At 37.0% G+C, this 22,411-nt stretch overlaps 1 protein-coding gene across 3 annotated transcripts; it reads left to right on the forward strand.

The window, feature by feature from the left end:
- The first annotated feature begins 2,931 nt into the window (after positions 1–2,931).
- On the forward strand, positions 2,932–21,572 carry med24 (mediator complex subunit 24). Of its 3 annotated transcripts, none has more exons than XM_004080375.4 (26): positions 2,932–3,051; positions 3,316–3,446; positions 3,532–3,614; positions 3,742–3,780; positions 3,864–3,937; positions 4,257–4,480; positions 4,623–4,734; positions 4,830–4,980; positions 6,462–6,575; positions 6,893–6,946; positions 7,194–7,276; positions 7,382–7,468; positions 7,650–7,761; positions 7,876–8,018; positions 8,118–8,155; positions 8,263–8,345; positions 8,516–8,694; positions 9,251–9,350; positions 9,687–9,862; positions 9,940–10,204; positions 10,776–10,957; positions 11,034–11,127; positions 11,262–11,361; positions 15,720–15,800; positions 20,797–20,945; positions 21,313–21,572. In XM_004080375.4, exons 2-26 carry the CDS (start codon positions 3,317–3,319, stop codon positions 21,427–21,429), a joined length of 2,970 nt encoding a protein of 989 aa, XP_004080423.1. In that variant the 5' UTR covers positions 2,932–3,051; position 3,316; the 3' UTR covers positions 21,430–21,572. The 3 variants fall into 3 exon arrangements, with proteins under 3 accessions (XP_004080423.1, XP_011486493.1, XP_011486492.1); XM_011488191.3 differs by having other exon boundaries at positions 7,662–7,761; XM_011488190.1 differs by lacking the exon at positions 2,932–3,051 and adding an exon at positions 3,058–3,177.
- The last annotated feature ends 839 nt before the right edge of the window (positions 21,573–22,411 follow it).

The following is a 22,411-nucleotide window of genomic DNA, read 5'->3' on the forward strand; positions in this document are numbered from 1 at the left end:
AATTTTAAAAGCTGTAATTCAAATCCACAGGGGAAACAAATACTGTTAGTTCATACCCCGTTTTTCAGACATACAAAAAGATTCAATAAGACCCAAAATATATCCGTTCAAGTTTTACTTTCAAGCAAGGAGCAGACAGACAATGGTTACATTTAATTTGAACATACTGAAGGTGCATTGGAAAATCACAATCAGTTGCAACGTTTTGGACACACACATACAAGAGTTCAGCCTCTCCTCACAGCTGCATGTTTGCAGCCTTGTGTACCCTGGGAGGTAAAGTCAGAGCTGGGGTTGTTTTGAAGCACAGACAAATGTCTTTGCATGCAGGTGTCATTTAATAAAATAATATAGTGTCTAACAATTCTAGGAACTAGAGGATTAAATACAACTAGTACAAGAAAAATGAAAACATCATATACAGTCGGCATGCCTGCAAACTATGATTTGGTCTGATGATAATGAATAATAAACTTAAAGACCTTGTATAAATAAAAAGAAAATTTGTAAAATATATTTTCTTAACTTTAATGGTTTACCAGATTCCGGAGACGCTGAGGCAGGTGCATTCCTTTTATTTTATGTCACTCCTGTTTACAAAGTAAACAAAATACTCCTAATCCAAAAAAGTTATTGTATTTATTCTTGAACATAAATGATATGCAATAAAAAAAAACTAATTTTCAAGGTTTTGAAAATCCTTTAAAGTGAATGTGTTACATGAAGCAGTCAACAAAGAAGAGGACTTGTCTCCCTAAACCCAAGAACACAACAAGACAACAAGAACAAGACAACAAGAAAACAGGAAGCATAATAGAGAGGAGACATATCGACCAAACTTTTTGTGTTTTTTTAAGTTATATTTTCATTTACATATTAATTAAGGAAAAGTGTTGTAAATGATAATTACAGGTAATGTTTATTTTCTTATTATTCTTTTACCTTATAATGCAGCATTTATTAAAAATTCTAACTTTGAGTAGCATGTCAGGTGGATAACAGACATTAGAGTATCTTTTAATGTCCACAGATTCTAACAACCAAACTCATGGACCGGTGCTGAATAAAAACAGGGAGGTCAACACATGCAACTTGTAAAAGGTTCTCCATACGTGGATGCTGGCAACGTTTTTTATTTACTTATTTTTTAATTCAATACAAAATATGTTGAATGAGCAGCAATGCAATAAATTCCTCCAAGAATTCTACTTTTCGAAAAATACAAAGTCTCTGTTTTTAGGTGGGAAGTGAGTCAAAAAAGAAGATGTTGATTACCTCTATTGTTCTCAGTTTCTCTCTGGCTGCTTTCATTTGAGAGGTACTTTGGCAAGATCTTTAAAAATGAATGAGTCACGTGGCAGACAATGCCAACGACCAATTTGTTTTTACTAATTTAAAAATGAGTTTGGTGTGTATTAAAAGAGCTTTTTTATATTTTTAATTTGCTGTGATTCATGTCAATGACTGATACTGATCTACTCTGAGTCTTATCTAAATGGGCATCCTTGGGGGACAGGATGAGATCTTTCTCATTTCCTGGATCTCAACTCTTGGTAATCATCTTTGTGTGCCTAAAGGCTGTCGGTGAATTTGAGAGAAAAAAGAATAAGAAAAACAGAAAAGCCTAACTAGAACTCACTTTTTAGTCTTTTAGAGGAACACCAACCAAATTTGGTCTCTGTTTTCTACTTTTTCTTTTTTACTTCTATTTGAAGTTTGTTGGAATAAATTGACTAAAGCTAAGAATTTTAATATAGTCGTCTTTTGTGTGCTTTCACTTGTTCAAAAATAAACAATACTGTTAATATTAATAACATTATTTATAGTAAATGTGAAATACTTTGTATTATAAATGTTTATTATGTTGTAGTTCTGCAGCTTTAACTGAGAAAGTAACTTGAAAGTGAAACAGACGTTATGTAATGAACCACAATGATGATACAATAATATTGTAAGATGGGGGATCACTTTTGAATAACAATAACAAGTAACATAATAAAGGTTGGAAGTGAGAAAAGCCAGAATCAGCACATGTCCTAATCTCTGAAATGAAGCCGTGAGAAAAGACACAGAGCTGCAGCCACAGTCCCTCTGATCACCCCTGTGGCAGATGGAGAGCTGTCACCACGCCTCCTCAACAGAGCCCTCAGTGTAAGGTAAAGGAGAAAAGATCATTCTCTCCAGACACACCTCCACACAAACACGCAACTTCATCAGTCCTCTAACACTTGTCCACCTAATATGCACTGATCATCTCTTTCGGTCTTACATAACTCTTGTCCCAGGACACAGACCTCACTCTAGTCAGTACATCATCTCCAGTAACAAGCAGAAAGAAGCTCTTTGTTGGCCCTGACTAATACAAGATTGGTCTGATGGAGATTGATGCAGAGAAAGGGTTCATTTTATTTTTGCAAAACAAATTTTTGTGCACACAAAAAAAAACAAAAATCGAACAAAGAACAAAAGCTCAGAAGCTTTTTTTTATTTTAGATTTTTAAATTAAAAGTGCACTGTGGGTTCCATAAATGTAAATTATTACTACATCATATTGTTATTTACTTATTCCTGTCTTCTCACTGTAAACGACTGGCCCGGGACCAGAGACGCTAATTTAAAATGACAATAAAGATTCCTGATTCCTTATTATTCTAATTTAATCATTGTGTTCATTTTGAAAATATATTTTTCATTATTCTTGCTATTGGGTAGTGATTTTCCAACTTTTTAAAAAAGAAAGAAAAAAGCTGAAATAAGCTTTTTTTTTTTTACTGCAAACTACATTTTAGAGTCCCATTCAATTTCGGATCTACTTCATAAGTTCTGTGGTTAACAGCGACATCTTGTGGTAGTAGACAGATTCTGCAGTCGAAGGTTGAGGCTTAAAAGCGAAAAACATCATTATCCAATCATCGAAAAGAATACTGGTGGAGTGTCGGGAGTAGCCAATGAGCGGCGGTGTTTTTCACAACAGCAATGGGGGTATCCTGCATTGTGGAGCTGTGAAACTAAAAAACAACCACATCTTGCGCTTTAACAAAACGAGAGCAGGTAGATATGAATTAAGTCAATAATGAAACTTTGAGAGGTATGTTCTGGCCTTTTCCGGGGACGATTCTGAGTTTGTTCGCGAAACAAGAGACGTTTAGTTTTTTTCTGTTAGCTAATATTGAGAAGGTATGCTAACAGCGAATCTAACAGCTGCATTGACTTGACCCAGTGTTTATATGTTAAAACGTGTGGCAATTTTGCTATTTTTTTGACATAAGTGAGTTAGCTATTCTCTAACAGATACGTGTGTTCGCTCCTTTCCAGCATGAAGGTGGTTAATTTGAAGCAGGCTATCCTGCAGGCGTGGAAAGAAAGGTGGACAGACTACCAATGGGCTGTCAACATCAAGAAAAACTTTCCAAAGGGAGCAACATGGGACTACCTTAACCTCGCAGGTTGTTGATTGTGATAAACAACGTCGGCGTTTCATCCTATAACATGTATGCATTTAATTTTCATTATTTTCTTTGTGTTTTCCAGAAGCTTTGATGGAGCAGGCAATGATTGGTCCATCCCCTAACCCACTCATCTTATCCTACCTTAAATATGCTATAAGTTCACAGGTTGGAAAGGAACTTTTATTTTGAAAACTGAACACACACATATATATACACATAAATGTGTATATACATAAATGTGTGTATATATATATATTTTTAAATAATGACTGTTAATGTTTCACTTTTCTAGATGGTGTCCTATGCTAGTGTGCTCACAGCCATCAGCAAGGTGTGTTTGATCATAAAAAGGACAGAAGATTCGCATTTAAATGGATCTCTGCTGCATTTGTAACCAATGTGTTTTGTTTATAGTTTGACGATTTCTCGCGGGACCTCTGTGTGAAGTCATTGCTGGACATAATAGACATGTTCTGCTGTCGCCTAAGGTCTGAATACTTCTGAGTAAACACCACTATTCTCTCCTTGTGACTTTCTCTTGTACATTTTTGTTATTTTATTTATTTATTTTTTGGACAGCAAATTTGTCAGGGTTTTAAATCTTCAATCTGCCTCACTTTAACTTGGAATTTTCAACAATTTTTATTGATATGTTTTTTTTTTAATTAAATCTTAACTGATTTACTTGTGTGCCAAGCCTTGTCTTATTGTTATTTCCCCAATACTTCACTTGCATATTGTATTTTATCTTATATTTGTACTATAGCTTTAATTGTTAATACTGTACATTGTTGTCTTCTCACTCAGCTGCCATGGCAAAGCAGAGGAATGCATTGGGTTGTGTCGGGCTTTGCTTGGGGTGGTGGTCTGGCTGCTGCAGGCCTGTGCGTGGTACTGCGAGAACCTGAGAGAGCTCGGACCGGTACCCAGCATAGAGGCTATTCTCAGAACATGTCAGGAGAGGCTTCATACCCTGATGAAAAGCACCAAGAACAGAGCTCTGGTTCATATCGCCCGATTAGAAGATCAAGGTTTGGGAATAAAATATTGAAAGACAATATTGAAATATGAATGTTATGGAAGAGAATGTAGGCATTTGTGCACACAAAGGTTATGGTCTTTGTTTGCATGTTCACCATTTGTAAGGTTTGATGTGAAATTCCTCTTCCAAAGGGTCCTGGAACAATGTGGAGCAAGCAGTGATTAAAGTTACGGAAGGTCTTGGAAATGTACCAAACCAAACATTAAGGACTTCACTGGAAGAAAGTTTGTTTTTAGTAAAAAGGTGAAGGTTCCTCAGCCACTAAGCTCTTACTCAAAAGTGTTTTAAAACATTAAAAAAAGTTAATTTTTCTTGGGATGACTCTTGACTCTCCCCAGTATTCCCAGCATGCTCTCTGTGCAGTGTGAGCTTCCAGTGCGTGCCTCCTTCCCATCAGTTCATGCCTTCATCATGCTGGAGGCAACCATGAATTTAATCGGAGAGATCCAGCCTTTGGTGGAGCAGTTAATGATGATCAAGAGAATGCAGGTGAGCTTGAAATTCATGACAAAATATTTCTATAATTTCTGTGATCTTCAGCCCTAAGTCAGAAATAGTCATATTCTTTTTGCAAATATTTTGCAGGTGAATTACCGGTAGTTTGAACATTGCAATTATGACTATGTAAAATATGTTAATTTGTAAAACTGTATTAAGAATTTACACATTTTTGCTCCTTCATGTTGACATAATCAGACCCTCTGAGCCTGAAGAGAACCATTTTTTCTTAATTTACTGTGCAATTACATTAAATTACATTCATATTTAGCTTTTTTAGCTTTGCTTTATACTGAAGTTTTTTATTTGTAATGAATAATTTACCTGCAAATGAAAGTGTCATCTCTCTATCTATCTAACTATCTATCTATCTATCTATCTATCTATCTATCTATCTATCTATCTATCTATCTATCTATCTATCTATCTCTTTATCTCTCTATCTATGACATAACAGAAAGAAGGTTCATGGTTAAATCATGTACGCTGAGCAAAACAATTATGTAACAAACATATTTGGGGTAAAAGTATTTTAAGCCATTTTTCTTCTAATTTTACCTCACAGTAGCATATTGAGAAAATTTCTCTTTGCAAATTAAAATAATTTGATTACATGAAAATTTAATTTAACCGTTGTTTCACAGTAATGGAACTTGTGTACAAAATGTTAAAAAATATTTATTTGCAACAACACATATCCATGAAAGATTTGCAATAAACTTTACATTAATGACATAATAAAAACAAAAAAGTCAAAAGCGGGGTGGAAAAACATAATATAAACTATGGATCTGAAATTTCTGACAACTTTTCTCCAGATGAAAGAACCAACAGCTGGATCTTTTTACAGTCATTTCTTTTGAATTGACTGCATCATTGCATCTCACACGGCCACCGTGGGGCTAAAGAAACCTCCAATTTAAACACATTTGTCTTAATTATAGAGCTATGGTGTGGCTATGAAGGATTATCACACTAAATGGTCTCTGATAAGGATGCGGCTTATGGAAAGAAGTCATTCGTAGTTTACCTATTAAATCTGATCAATGTGCTGTAGTGGCAGGATGGATAGAACAGATGATTCTGTAGATGAGGTTCCTGTAAACTGCACATTTTGTTGCGTTTGTCCACATGAGGAGTAAATTAATATAACTAACCAAATAAGAGAATAACTTTTCATCAAATGAGGACATTTGATCATTTTGCAAAAAGAACTGATATCAAATAAAAGCAGTATGTCAAAAATCCAAAAAGTTGTTGTGTCAAAAATTAATTTATGTAAATTTTTGCAAGATGCACTGATGTTTGCAGATGCAAAACTTATTTACATGTGTGGACAACAAGGTACAACTGATATGATTTAAAAGTGATATCTTGCTGCCAAACCTACATTTTTCTCTTTCGTATTTTGTATCTATTTTCTTTTAACTGTTTTACTAAGACTAAACTTAACATTTTATTTCTTTCCCCAGAAAATTCCCACCCCACCGTTTGTTTTGGAGATATGGAAAGCTTGTTTCACCGGCCTCATCGAGTCACCAGAAGGCACAGAGGAGCTCAAATGGACCGCCTTTACGTTCCTGAAAGTAAGACATGTTTGAGTCGCTCCGTATTTTGTCTTTCTGGTTTTTCCCTTCAGGGTTTGATGTTGGTTAGTTTGTGAAATAAACATCTTATAAGTTCTCTTATTTTGCTCTTGTTACGTTGTGTGAGTTTAGTGTTAAAAGTCAAATTTAGTTAATTGTTCTAAATTCTATGTTTTGTGCTGTTTTAGTTTCTGCTATACTGCAGTGTGTGGTAAATGTCATAGAGGCTAAAGAGATAAACAGTTTGTTTGACTTTTGTACTAATTTGGGTTAAACTTAAGTCTTTTTTTAAGTTTTTGTTTGTTTGTTTACTTTAGATCCCACAAGTTCTCCTTCGACTGAAAAAATATCCTCAGGGTGATCAAGGACAGGTAAAGAGTTGATCCGGACCGGTTTCCTGTTGTTAACTGAACATGTGATCTTTGTGAAGTGGTAAAAAAAAAAAAAAAAGACCAGTTAGTTTTGAAGTCACTTTTTATTTGTTTGATTTACATCTATTAGTTATTTATTGATGATCTTGTTTAATACTGGTAATTTTTATGCCATTTTTATGTCTGAAAATTCAGGAAAATGTAAGCAAAGATTTTTTATTTTCATTTAATTCTTTGGGTTTTCCAGGACTTCATGGATGATGTGAATGTGGCGTTTCAGTACTTGCTCAAACTCACTCCTCTCCTTGACAAAGCAGACCAGAGATGCACGTAAGGGTTTTTATACAATCCCTGCTGATCTTTTTTTTAGGAATGATATTTAGAGAAATTGAACTCTGCAGATCCCTCATCTCCCTTTCCTGGTTTTGTTTCTAGCTGTGACTGTCTGAGCATGCTCCTACAAGAGTGTAACAAGCTGGGACTGCTGTCGGATTCGAACACGGCCAGCCTCACAGCCAAACGGTTCGGCGTTCTTCTGACACTAATGTTTTTATTAGGGAATTCTGCTACATCTTTGTGATAAACTGACATCAGAGCCACCATGTTGACAAAGTACAACCCATCTGTGCCCCATCCCGACCTTCTTCTGCCCCTGCCCTTTTCCCTTCCCCGCCCCACCCCCCTCCATGCACATTTGATTTAGGACGGAGGACAGGGAGTCCGCCCCAAAGCTCAAAACTGGAGATAATGCTAACAAACAGCCGAACCCTGTCCTCATCCTGAGAGCTGAGCCCACTGTCACCAACATTCTCAAGGTAGACCCCTTTGATACGGCATGTGATTGATGTATTACCAGCCATCCTGGTAAAGTTTTCACAAAACCAAAACTACTCTGTCAATACTGTAAAAAGGCACTTTTCTTTAACCAGACAGTAGATGCAGACCACTCCAAGTCCCCTGAGGGCCTACTTGGTGTTCTTGGACACATGCTCTCAGGAAAAAGCCTGGATCTGCTGCTTGCAGCAGCAGCAGCTACGGGAAAACTCAAATCCTTTGCCAGAAAATTCATTAAGTAAGTACCGTACTCTTTGATTCCTGAAGGAGGATAAGTGGTCACTCCCAATAGTTAACTTGAGCTCTGTCTTGTTTTTCCTTTTTTTCTTCCCTCCAGGCTTAACGAGTTTCCCAAGCACATTAGCGGTGAAGGATGTGAGTGTAAATGCAGGAGTGACATTTTCCAGTGTGGGATTTTCTGTGGACTTGTTTTGGGATTTTTATCATTAACGTTTGGGATGTGTCCCCCTCTTTCCCAATAGCCAAATCTGCATCTGTACGGGCCCTGCTCTTTGACATTTCCTTCCTCATGCTCTGCCATGTTGTGCAGACGTACGGTTCTGAGGCAAGTTCATGTTTATTACTGAAGTAATAATCCCGCACTCAGTTTTGGACTCTTCAGTAACCAGAAGTTTCACATTAAGGCCACTAGAGGTCAAAAGAAGACTGTGAAAGCCCTAACCGTGTCTGTTTGAACTGGATTTCTGTAAATCTTTATTTGGTTTTTCACTTTAGGTGGTCTTGTCAGAGCCGAGCCCTTTGGGGGAGACGCCCTTTTTTGAAACCTGGCTGCAGACGTGTATGCCGGAGGAGGGCAAAACTCTGAACCCAGACCACCCTTGCTTCAGACCTGAACCTGGAAAAGTGGAGAGTCTGGTGACTCTGTTGAACAACTCCTCAGAAATGAAACTTGTGTAGGTCGCTTGTGTTGGCATAAACATGGCTTTTTGCTGCAGCTTTTGAAACGGATTTCAGAAGACATTTTATTTTTGTTACCTCTATCCAATCGTTTTTTTTCTCAGATTTTTTTTTCAGTACGACCAGCTGCTGAGGATCGACGATAATCGCGCCAATATTTATGATATTGATTTATTCTGAGATCAGCCTTTTTAAGGCAATAGCCAGTAGAAAATAACTTTTATTTTTTTATTTATTTTTCTTGGTTGAGTAATTAAACGATTAACTGGAACTACTGCTTTATTAACAGTCACAATTTTCTCAAATTGTTTTTAACTTTGTTTCATTTAAATATAGAGCTATTTATTTATATACATTACAATACATTATATTAATATTTAACTTTAAAAAAAGATGCTGTTAATCCCTGCACTTCTATAAGACCTTCGTCTTAATCATCCCTAAAAGAAAGAACATTGCAGTTTATCTGTGTCACATATCAGAACATATATGAACATATCAGTCGATCCACATCTCTAAATTTGGGTCTCCTCTAACTTTGTTTGTTAACAGTCAAGTGAAGTGGCATGAAATCTGCATCAGCATTCCTGCGGCCATACTGGAAATTCTTAACGCCTGGGAGAATGGTCTGTTGTCAGTGGAAGCCGTGCAGGTCAGTATTTGGGTTTGTTGTTGTTTTTTGGTTATTTTTTTATTGAAAAGTAATATTCGCCCACCTTTAACAAGCTTGCATCACGTGGATGCGGTAATGCATCACAAGTCTGTTCTCTGGAAGTCTGACTCTTACATCCATTAAAGACAGGAGCCATGAGTTGGCTTAGGGAAACTGATGGTAAACTGTTGTAATCCGGTTTGTCATTGCTTTTTTTCTTTCCATGCAAAGTGGAAGAATGTTTTTTTTAGATCTCATAAATTAAGTAACACTCCGCATCCGTCTTGTAATCTCTTTCCTTCCTCATTTCTGGTTAATGGCCTACACCGAGTGCAGAAAATTACTGACAACATCAAAGGGAAGGTCTGCAGCATGGCCATCTGTGCCGTGGCTTGGTTGGTGGCCCACGTCAGGATGCTGGGAAGAGATGAGAGGGAGAAACCTCAGACTATGATCCGACAGCTTATCACCCCGCTTTACGCTGAAAACACCCTGCAGTTTTACAGTGAACGGTACAAGCACAGTCCAAAACCATTGATGTGATATGAATCTGTTCCAACACTAACATCATCTTCCAAAATCTCACCAGGGTCACCATTATGAGTTCCATCATGGAGCATATGTGTGCCGACGTCTTCCAGCAAATGGGCGCCGCTCTGCGCCCCCCAGTGGAAAGTCAGGAGCAGATTCCTTATCGCAACTTGCTTCCCGCCAAAGAACCCATCCGGAAGGCCCTCAGCAGCCAGTTCCAGACTGTTCTGCGCAAAGGCTGGGTGGACAGCCAAGCTCTGCATCTGTTTGAGGGTCTTCTCAACATGGGAGGGGTCTTCTGGTTCACCAATAATTTGATTAAGGTGAAACAAGAAAGAAATGCTTTAAGTCCCAGTCATTTTAATTATGATCTTGCCATTTGTAGCCAAAATTAAAAAACTTGTACCATTTTTTAGGACATAGTTTTTTCAGAGTGGCAGTAGTTCATCGGTAATTCACTATTGTGTTTGGGACAGGACCGTTGTTGTGAAGTAAGCCTTCCCATCATCCTTTAGTTTACATGCTCTAGCTAGCTTACAACCCCAACCTAATATTAGCGGTGTCACAAAAAAGGCGAGCAATATTGGAGCTATCCAGTCGTTCAGTTTTGAGCCACATGCCAGCTCACACAAGGAAAACATTTGCCTAGAAGTAGATGCATCAGAATGGAGTGGAGCAGGGAGCTGATTGTAGCTTTTACGTCACACCTATAAGCTTTTCAAACTGCATTTTTTCGTCTGCTGCCAATTGAAATAAAAAACGACAACCAGAAATTCGATTTTGAGTTTAAAAACTGCCACAAGAACATGGTAAAAATCCCCAAAATAGGATTTTTATTGGGGTGGGTCTTTAAAAACGTCAGTTTGTGATGCAGCTGAAGCACTTTTATTTCAGGAACTTCTTAAGGAAACACGACGGGAGTGGGCCAACCGGGCAGTTGAGCTGCTTTACAGCATCTTCTGCTTGGATACTCAGCAGATCACCCTGACACTGCTAGGTACCATATTACCCAACCTGCTGACTGACTCCGCCCACTGGCACAGTTTGTCAGACCCGCCTGGAAAGGCTCTGGCCAAGTAAGAGCTTAGCGCTTTGATGCTGATGGCAGCGATGAGTGACTCGCAGCCCTTAATTCTCCCCATCATGTTGCAGGTTGTCTGTGTGGTGTGCGCTCAGCTCTTACTCCTCTCACCACAAAGGTCCACTTTCTGCCCGACAGCGAAAACGACAGAAAGAAGATATTGAGGTGCAGCATTTCAAAACACTTGCATAACGCACGTATGCTGAGATGCAGGAAATGTGTACATTTTTATAAATTAGCCTTTATTTTCCAAAACTAACGAGCACTTCTTGACTAAGAAACATTGATTACGCGTGCAGGACTACAACAGCCTCTTTCCACTGGAGGACACTCAACCATCCAAACTTATGCGGCTGCTAAGTTCCAATGAGGACGAGCCTGTAACTCTTTCCAGTCCAGGTCAGTATATTCATACCTGCTTTTCTAGTCTTTGAATGTTTAAATATATTATTGTCAAGCTGTGTGATACACATATCGTGAAAATTGGGATAAATGGTTACCTTAAATGTGCTAAAATAATCTTATGGCAGCTTTAATTATTTAACAAATCAAATAAGTTCCTTTATGCTTTTGACCAATTGGATGGACTCCTTTACATCATTGACCAATCGGATGAAGCCCTTTTTATGTTAGATGACCCTATGTAGACTAGGGTCATTTGGAGTATAATTTAAGTTACTTTGACTCTTACTTAAATTAAAATGTTGCAGTGAAATGGAAATTAAATTAATTAAGTTTAAGGAATTTTCTTAGAATATACATTTAAATGTAAAGAAGTTATTTAATGCTAAATGCTCCTCAAAACACCAAAACTGTTAGAAATTTTGATTGAAAGCTCCACCACAAAAGTTCATTTGTGTCTAAATCCTGAAAAATGCTGTGCTGAGATCCAACAGTCACTATGTTCATAGAATGTGCTTTCATTTTATGATGAGTAAAAGTGAAATGAATTCAAATTAGTAAAAAAGGAAAACAGTCTGCTTTTTCTTCGTCATAGCACTAGCCTACATCCTCAGCACTTTGAGGTAGATGAGGGTTTCAGGTCTTTTGTTTGGTTAAAGCCTTCATTGTTTAAAAAAATTCTCCCAAGTGGATTTTTGTGCTCCTCCCAATCCCAGAGGTTCTGAAATGCATCATTTTACGATAATTATTGATATGGAGAGTATATTTTTAGGTGTAATACATGTGGGAAAATGTTTAGGGTTTTTTTCTTTTTGGCCTTTCACGTGTGAACCATATGTTCGGATGTGTTGACTTCCTGTTTTTTTTTTTTTTTTTTTTTCCTGTTTTTTGATGAAAAAAGACCAATCACATGGCATTTTTGAAAATAAGCAATATTCAAAAAAATGCATATTTGCAAAACATCAGTTTTATGCTCAAATACTAAGGATGTAACAATTAATCAAATCGATTTCTATTCCTATCTGACCAGATCGATCTGTCTGAGACAAGTTTTTAAAAGTCCCCCTATGACAACTTTTCTTTTTTTTCTTTTTCATCAAAACGTGCCCAGGGATGTTTTAATTATGATTAATAGCGGGTACACCCTGAACATTGTCACAGGGCAGATGGAGCTGGAGCTATACATGATATTTTTCTTATTTTCTTAGAGGCAATAATAAAAAAGGTCCTCTGATTTAATTCCTGTTATTATTTTTACCCTCTCTGGTTAATGTGTGACAGCAAGCCTTCAAACCTGGTCAGAGTGAGAAAACAAATGCAGAGAACACATTTGGGACTTTAACTTTAAGTTTAATTCTAAATATGTGCAGCATACAACAAAATCCAGCCTTAGACTCACTTAAAATACATGTGGGGAATGCAGCAATGTGCCGTCTTCTCCTCTCTCACACCTGAGCTTGTGCGGATGCCCTACTGGGCCGTTGCAAAATCACAACAGCTCATAAATTCAAACCGATTGACGGTTTGATTAAAAGAGACTTCAAAGATTAAATACTCAGAAATAAAAAATGAAATGTTCTCTTTCATAAGAAAAATGCCAGAAGTACATGTCAGAAACTCTAAAAACATGATTTTCATTGGAGGGGAAACTAAAATGTGAAGGAATTCGCCATTAATTCTTGTTTGCTTGTACGCATATTTAATTTACACTTGATTATCTTACAAGAAATACAAGAAATATGTAAAACTTTAACTGCACTGTTGCATCCAGGAATTTATCTCTGAATCACACTGGTTGAATTTTTGGCTAAAGATGTCCTGGATCCATTTTAGGTCAGTGAACCGGATCGTTCAAAAGGAACCAAAATCAATTAAGAATCCACAAATGATATATTATACGATTAAATTAAATCGTTAAAAGGAATTGTTACACTCCTAACAAATACTCTTAAATGTTCTTTCTGTGATTTTATCTGAGCACTGCAGCCTCACCACAGCGTGTCGTAAAGAGTTCAATATTCGGAGTGTGGAGTGGGTCTGATACAGAAAGCAGTGGTTCCTATTTGTATTTTGAGTCATTCCATTCACATGATCGACTTAATGGGCCCTCTGATTATCAGCTTTTGGAATTTTCACCCTAACGGATTTGCTTCTGGTGCAGAGCTAAATCGGAGGTTAATTAACTGAAGGGGAAACTGCCTGAGCTTTGTTTTTTTGCTGCAGACTGTAAAGGTTTTTTTTCTTTCTTACTTACGGGCAGCTTATTTAGAAACTTTTAAAAAAGCAGCAGTCAACCACAATCTGAAAACCACTGCATGGGAAATGCATTACTAACTTGAACGTGATAAAACACTCCCAAGATGATTAGGAGCCTCTTTATCTTTGTGAACTCCTACAGCATATTTCTATTTCTTTCAAGCAAACTAAGAAATAAAAACAGAAAGCTTCAAAACAGACTGTGTCCAGCATTTCTAGTTACTAGTGATATTGAGTACCGGTATTTTAGGACTTCTCTTATCCAGAAGTCGCTTTTTTTCCTTAGTAGAATAAATTTACTAAAAAGTTTTTTTTTTATTCTGTTTGGTTTTATTTCCGCTTCTTTTTTCTTTTATAAGAAAACTCTTTTTTGTTTAGGTTTTTTTTATTTTTTTATAGGTTTGCAGTTGCTAAGAAAACAGCTGATGGATGCTCAATCACCCAAGTCTCAGAAAAAGTTGCTTAAAAATAAGAATCCAGCTTTCCAGTTTATTAGGAGGTGGGAACCTTATTTTAAATGGAAGTGTCTTTACTCCAGAAATGAAACCATTAGTTGTGGATTTCCTCACTTTGTGGAAAAGAGGATTTTTGAACCTTGAGTGCCTTGAACAGGGGTCTGCAACCTGTGGCTCCGGGGCCCTCCATGGCTCTTTGATTAGAGAAAAATGAAAGGTTTTTAATTTGAAAAAGTAAACTATCGGTAACTGAAACTCATTTCCAAACAGTTGAAAGACTGCAGATATCACAAGTTGAATTCAAAATTTTGACAGATTTTCTAGCGCAGTGTACCATAGAAAATCAATTTGAGGTCACTGAGCACAACCAGGAGTCATACTTGAGGTGCATTATAAGCCAGATTTTCTATATTTGAACAAATCTGAGGATTTTAAATGCGCCTCATGGTTCAAAAAACATGTTTAAGGGTCACTTACTTAGCACTGATTTAATTTTGGTTAGTTAGATTTACACATTTTTGGCTGAAATGCACCACAAACTGTAAAACAAACTTTTTTTGTTTCTATTTTTTTGTCACTGTTGAAACCACCATAAAACTACATTTGCTGCATTGAGATGATCCTATGTGGCACAGGGTGTCTTTTATTTTGAAAGGAAGTCATACAAACCTCTGTCAAAAGTTATACTGTTTCATATTGAAGGAAAAAATATATATTTTCTTCTTGCGTTCAGGTTTTATTTGTGCCAAAAACACATCAAAAATATGTATTATTATAACAAAAGAAATAGAAATTGGTGTCTTATTATTCTAAAGCAGGGCTGTCAAACTCTTTTCACTGAGGGCCACATCAGCGTAGTGGTTGTCCTCAAAGACCCAGACGTAACTTATTCATGTATGTTAAATAACTCATTTATTTATTTAATATAACTTTTTGAAGTGACAATTACAGTTGCATAGAAAATATATGTTTGCTTGTTTACTCTAGCATTAATCCTTTTAAATTGATTCTGTCATGTTAGGTTATATGGACAGTGTTTAAGTCCTAATGCATAGTTGCCCAATTTGATATTTTAAGTCTAATTCCCCCTAGATATGAATAAATACACACCAGCTTTTATTTTAAGAAATTAAAAACTTTTATTCTCTTCCGGGCCACATTTGACCCGCGGGCCTTGAGTTTAACACGTGTTCTAAAGGGTGAAGTTAGACTTTGTTGCTCCTACTGGGTTGTGGTCAGTAAGAAATCCACCCGAATGGTTCTTTAAGACCCCAGAACTAGAAAGTACTCAGAGATTTTCCTGACTCTTTTCAGGATTGAACTCATTGGAGTTTCCCACTTTACTACTCAGTGGTATGCAGTGATTGCTGCCACACATCAATGTAATTCCCAGTTGCGTTACTGATCATGACAATCTAAGACATTTTAAAATAGAACTCGGGTTAACCAAACAATTGCATTTCTGCTTTTGTGATTTTGAAATTGTGGCCATTTCAGAAAGTCCCAACATAACCTAAACTGCAGCAAAATTCTTTGTGTTGATGCTTGTGTAAGACCAACACTGGATTGTAGTTTTTTCATTGACTGTGGTATGAAAAGTGAAACTTAATTTTGACAGCTCTCATGTGTTTTGTCGCCCTGCAGGAGACCGATCTATGAGCAGTTCTCTGTCGGCATCTCAGCTCCACACTGTGAACATGAGGGACCCACTCAACCGAGTCCTGGGTGAGGCTCTTCTCTGCTGTTTATCAACCACTGCTCCAATAAAGATGTACTTCTAATCGCTCTTAAAAAAGTTATAAATAAAGAGAAATTCTAATTAGAGCTAGTCAAAATAGTGATTATACTTGAGGTATCTTGAAGTATTTACATTGTTCATACAGTGGGGCAAAAGTGTAAGTCTGTAAGTCTTTACAAGGTTTTTACAAACTGTTGTTGATCTCCTCTAAAGCAGTGATGTTTGAGGCTGTCGCTGAGCAACACAGACTTTCAACTCTGAACAAAGATTTTCTATGGGGTTGACTTCTAGAGACTGGCTAGGCCACCTCAGCACCTTAAAAATGCTTCTTATGAAGCCACTCCTTTGTGTGTTTGGGATCGTTGTCATGCTGAAAGACCCAGCTACGCTTCATATTCAATGCCATTGCTGATGGAAGGTTTTCACTCAAGATCCGACGATACATGGCCCCATTCATTCTTTCCTTTACACGGATCAGACTTCCTGGTCCCTTTGCTGAAATACAGACCCAAGGCATGATGTTTCCACCCCCATGTTTTACAGTATTTTTGGTGTTCTTTGGATGCAACTCAACATTTTTTCTTTTCTTACCAAAAAATTCTATTTTGGTTTCATCTGACCATAGGAAAGTCTTTCAATCTTCTTCTGGATCATCCAAATGTTCTCTAGCAAACTTTAGACGGGACTGCACATGGACTGGCTTTAACAGGGGGAAACGTTTGGCTTTGCAGGATTTGAGTCCCTGGCTGTGTAGTGTGTTACTGGTGGTAGTCTTTGTTACTTTGGTACCAGCTCTCTGCCGGTCATTCACTAGTTCCCCCAATGTGGTTCTGGGATTTTTGCTCACCGTTCTTGTGATCATTTTGACCCCACGGGGTGAGACTTTGCAGGGAGCCCCAGATGGAGGGAGATTATCAGTGGTCTTTTATGTCTTCCATTTCCTAATGTTTGATTTCTTCACACCAAGCTGCTTACCTATTGCAGATTCAGTCATCCCAGTCTGGTGCAGGTCAACAATTTGGTTTCTGGTGTCCTTAGACAGCTCTTTGGTCTTGGCCATAGTGGGGTTTGAAGTGTGACTCTTTGAGGTTGTAGACAGGTGTCTTTTATATAGATCAGTGTTTTTCAACCTTTTTTGAGCCACGGCACACTTTGACCTTGAAAAAAACCCCGCGGCACACCAGCATCCCAAAAAAAAAAAGAAGCAGAAACTCAGTCTGTTTTGATCTACAGCCCCCCCCCCCCGGCAATCTGACGTGCATTTTTGTGATAATTGTGGCAGAAAAAGCAGGAAGTTGCAGATGTTTTTTCTAAAAGATGTAATAAAAGTTAAGTTACATACAAACTGTATGTTCGTTGTGGTTTCAAGACGTGTAAGGACGACTTATTGTACGCTGAGGCGCTGTCCCTTTAAGCTAATGCATCATGGGAGATGTAGTGTAAAAACTGCCACAAAACGGCAGAAAGACTCGCGTCTCTGAGCTTCATGGTTTTGTTCACTTGTTCCAGTCTGATACCTGATTCTGTGGAAAGCTACACCGCTAAAGACGAGCTTTAGCTGGTGTTTTTGTTGGAACTGAGTGAGTTTGAGCTAAATTGGAACAAGGAAGTGAATACTTTAAACACCTCTGATTGGTCAGACTGATGACATGTGATTAAGCCTCAAGAATGATTGGTGGAGTCGTGGAGACAGTAAAAGCTGCGGGACTTTTCAGAAAACAGTTATAGCTGCAGCTAAATCGCGTTACCGTCATTCTTATAAAAATGTCTTTAATAGAATCAAATAAACACAAAGAAAAAAATATTTTATGATCTTTCATATTCCTAACTACTCAGTGTTTTATCAGGACCTGTTTGGATGAACAAAGAGTTGATTTCCTGGAGACAGGAAATGTTTTTAGATCAGTGAATGAGGGCAATTTTCCACGGCACACTTGACCATCTCCCACGGCACACTAGTGTGCCGCGGCACACTGGTTGAAAAACACCGATATAGATAACAGTTCCAACGGGTGCCATTAATACAGGTAACCAGTAGAGGACAGAGGATCCTCTTACGGAAGAAGTTACAGGTCTGTGAGAGTCAGAAATCTTGCTTGTTTGTTGGTGACCAAATACTTATTTTCCACCACAATTTACAAATACATTATTTAAAACAGACGATGTGATTTTCTGGATTTTTTTTTTTCTCATTTTGTCTGTTATAGTTTAGGTCTACCTATGATGAAAATTACAGGCCTCTCATCTTTTTAAGTGGGAGAACTTAAATATTTGTGGCTGACTAAATACTTTTTTGCCTCACTGTACATGTGATCTTCACTGTTTCATTTACTATGAAACAAAATGAAACTGATCACTAGTTCCTGCTCTGCAGAACTGTAATAATGACATTGTTTTTTACCATATTGCATAATAAATTTTGCATCATTTCCATTCAGTACAACATGGGAACTGACCGATATTAAGATAAAACAGGAATAGACAAACTTATTAGAAACACAGAAATGAAATTAAAGTGTATTGGTTCATGACCTCTAAGGAGAATTTTAGGTCAGTAATTCAAGTGAAAGAAAATCTTACATATTTAATGTTTATTTTGTGTTTAATGTTTATTTGTATTTTTTTCCCCTCGATCATAAGCTAAAGAAAAAATGAGGTTGTGACATTTCTTTTAATCTTAACGCCTCCTCTTGTTCTTAATACTTTGAATAATTACACTTTAGGGTGGTTAATCTGCTCTGATGCAAGGTTTACTGAAGTGTAATCAGTAAAATATTATTTACAAATACTTAGGATTGCCTTTGAAGTTTTTCATTCAAGTAAAAGGGATTTTGTTACTATAAAAACATCTACAACATGAGAAATGCCTTTACCTCTATGTGACTTAAACTCCACCGACACTGACGAAAATATGAAACAAGTCTGCCAAAAAATAAACAACTGTTGTTTGCTCAATCGACCCAATACGACCAAAACAAATTCATGAAATTACTACAAAATTTTCCGTTCTTACTACTTCTAATTTTTCCCTATTTCAAGTGTCATCCGGGGTTTTTTTTTAAATTATTTTTACTTTTGTTATTTTTATGTCATTTTTTGGTTCTTCTTTAGTGAATTTTGTCTTTTTTATTTTAATCTTTTAATATTTTACTATCAAGAATTATGCAAAATATGGTCTTTATTTCTCAGTTGAAAATGTATTTCTAGCAGATTTTATTCCCAGTCTTTTTTTTTTATGAAAATCTCTAAAAACTGGCTCACAATATTGTTTGGGTATGTTCCTTTAGTTTGTTTGAATTACAGAAGCCTTGTTAAATCAATGTGTTTTTTTTTTTTTTTGTCTCCCTCATAATGTCTTTTATTGCATTATTTTAGGGGAAATATTCACATCACTGATGTATATCATGCACTGGGACGATGTTAGAAAAAAAATATTAGAAAAGGGAAATCAGCCTTGATTCTAAGATGGGGATGTTTTTAATATTAGTTATTAAATACAAATTATCCATAGTTGACAAAAAATAAAGGCTTAGATCTTCAGAGCGGGGGGCTTTCATTGTCTGCAAGTTTTCTCATCATCCATTACTCAGTAAGGGAAAAAGTTTGTGTTTAAACTTTTGTTCCTTGTTTGAACTTGTTGGTTGTGCCTGCGTGACAGTCGCATCCGGAGACACTCTGAAGTCCTTTTTTGTCATTTCTGGCAAGCTATTGCATCATGAGCATCATTTTTTAAAAGGACACTGTCATAATAACACAGTCTGGGGTAAAAGTCAAAAGAATCCTCTTCCTTCTCCTCTTTGCGGATTTGTAATTAAAAAAAAAAAAAAAAACATAAGGCTAAAATTAGCCTAAGTTAAAGCAAAAACTGACTCATGGATGAGCAAATAAAGCCCTCCAATAGCTTCCCCTGGTGCTGAAACAACAGTCATTTTATCTATGACTTATCAGTCATGCTTGTTATTTAGAATGAGATCTACGCCTCTATTTCAAATCAGTCGGACATGTCCCTTCCTGAATATACTTAATGGAGCATAATCCACATAACATACACTTTTAAGCAGCAGTGTGTTTTTCAAAATATGCCTTCATTTTGGATTTAATTTGGAAAAATGGTTGGGATTTAAGCAGTACTTGTTTAAAATTCCAAAAATGTCAATTAAAATACTGTACTCTATATATATATATATATATATATATATATATATATATATATATATATATATATATATATATATATATATATATATATATATATATATATATATATATATATATATATATATATATATATTCAACTACAATGTCAAATTGAGTAAAAACCTAAAACTGCATAAAGAAAAGCAATTATGACCGCATGAAGATGAGTCTTTTATTGGCTGTGACAAATGAGCCAAAATACTCTTGCAGAAGTGATTGCTTAATTGAACCACTTCATGGAAAATTGTTTTGGGTGTTTTCATTGTGTTCTTTTGGCATTTTTGTGATGATGGAGGACATGTATAAAGAAAATTAAGCTTAGAACTGTGTTTCTCTATATTAATTCAAATCATTGTGAATCAAGAGCAGACAAAGAAAATGCAGTTGGAAAAAAGCTTTTAGGTGTGACATAGAAGCTACAATTGGATTATTAGATCCATGTACGTCTTTGTTTTCCCCGTCTGAGCTGACATCTGGCACAAAACAGTACAGCTGGATGGCTTCAATATTACTAGTCATTTTTGTTGGACTGATAATGTTAGGTTGGGGGGGTGTAGGCTAGCGGGGGGGAGAGCATGTAAACAAATGGATGATGGGAAGTGCGGGCGTGCTTACTCTATTGCAACAGTCCCGTCGACAACAGAGAAACGATTTTCTAATTAACTGCTGCCGGTCCTAGAAAACAACACAGTTCTATTCATTTGGGCTAAAAACAGCAGGATCATAATAAAAAAGTCATCTGCTGTTAATGACACATTTTCATTTTAACTATTGTTTTCTCTCCAGCCAACCTTTTCCTTCTTATCTCATCCATCGTGGGCTCGAAGATGGCGGGTCCTCACACTCAGTTTGTGCAGAGCTTCATAGAGGAGTGTGTGGAGTGCCTGGAGCAGGGAAGCCGTGGGAGCATCCTTCAGTTCATGCCTTTCACAATGGTTAGTAATGAGCTGGGAGTCATAGATGAGAAAGACTGTCTGTCTGGGAGGTGAATCAGGGAGGTGAAAGGGCTGGGTGGGAGTGTAAGTAGCATGCTGGAAAAATGTATGCACCACATTTTCCTTCTTATCTAACTGTTCTGCTCACAGACTTTTTGTAATATAATACCTTAAGATTACAACATTATTGAAATCCCTGAGTTTTTAGGTAATTCATGAATGTGCCACGGACTCATTTTTTCCTTTTGTTCACTCAAACAGGACTTTTTAGAGCAAAAGTCAACTGTGTTTTAATAATGGATTAAGAACACAACGCTGTTAGAATCCAAATATACAAAAACATGTTTTTCTTTCTTTCTTTACTCAGGTTTCTGAGCTGGTGAAGCTGCCTGCTCTGGCCAATCCTAAAGTGGTCCTGGCCATCACTGACCTGACTCTGCCTCTGGGAAGGAGAGTGGCAGCCAAAGCCATCTCCGCTTTGTGAACACTTAAGTTTAGCTCCCTCCAAACAATGAAATGTAACAAAAAAGAATATTGATGGAGGAAAGATCTTTCCTTAATCCTGTTTTGACTTTTGTATCTGTTTTATACTTAAAAATGTGTATAAATTTAGTATAAAAAGAAAAACCGACTGGCCTTCAGTTTGTGTGTTTATACAAACGATGTAACACCTGACGTCTGCTGTGATCAACACTTGTGAACAATCACAAGCCGCATCACATGACCGTATAAAGGAGAAGCGTCCTCTGAGTTGACGCCGGTGGTCATCAGGCGCTTGCGACATTTACTTGAGGGTTGCCATCTGACATTGCAAAATGAGAGTCTGTTTCACTTTTAGCTTCACTTCTTCATTACTGCACAAACCCCAAAGGAATTTTTGACGCTGCTTATTTGAAGAGTCACTATTTGTAAGCAGGAGCCATTTCTTGTTCAGTGTCAAAAAGCAGGAATACTTCTTTTGATAAGATGAAGCAGAACAAAGCCAGCGCTTCTCTTGCGCACTACATCTTGTTTCTTTCACACAAATAAAACTTCTCAAGTAACCATTCCAAAAAAGTCGCATCTACTAACCTACCAGGAGATTCATTGGTTCAGAAAAGACCTCAAGTTAGCACTAATCATGATGCATATTCTAAATGTCTTATATACAGCAGCAAACCTTAGGAAATTCCCTTTATCATCATGACACAATTTCCTTTCTTTTTTTTCGGGGACTCCGGCTTCCTCCCACCTTTTCAAAGACTAATTGGTCAGGTTTACTAATTAATGTGAGTGTGTATGGATGTGTGATTGTGGCCCTGGGTCAGACTGGCGACCTGTTCAGGATGTCCCCTGCCTTCTCCGGCAGCCGTGTGACCCCAAAAGGGACACAGGTTTAGACGATGAATGATCTCTAAAATATGACAGAAAGCCAACAAGATAAGCAGGAAGAACACGTGTTATTCCGTTAAAGATAAAAGCATCAC

Source organism: Oryzias latipes, chromosome 19, assembly GCF_002234675.1.
Source record: "Oryzias latipes chromosome 19, ASM223467v1".
In the NCBI taxonomy this organism is placed as follows: domain Eukaryota; kingdom Metazoa; phylum Chordata; class Actinopteri; order Beloniformes; family Adrianichthyidae; genus Oryzias; species Oryzias latipes.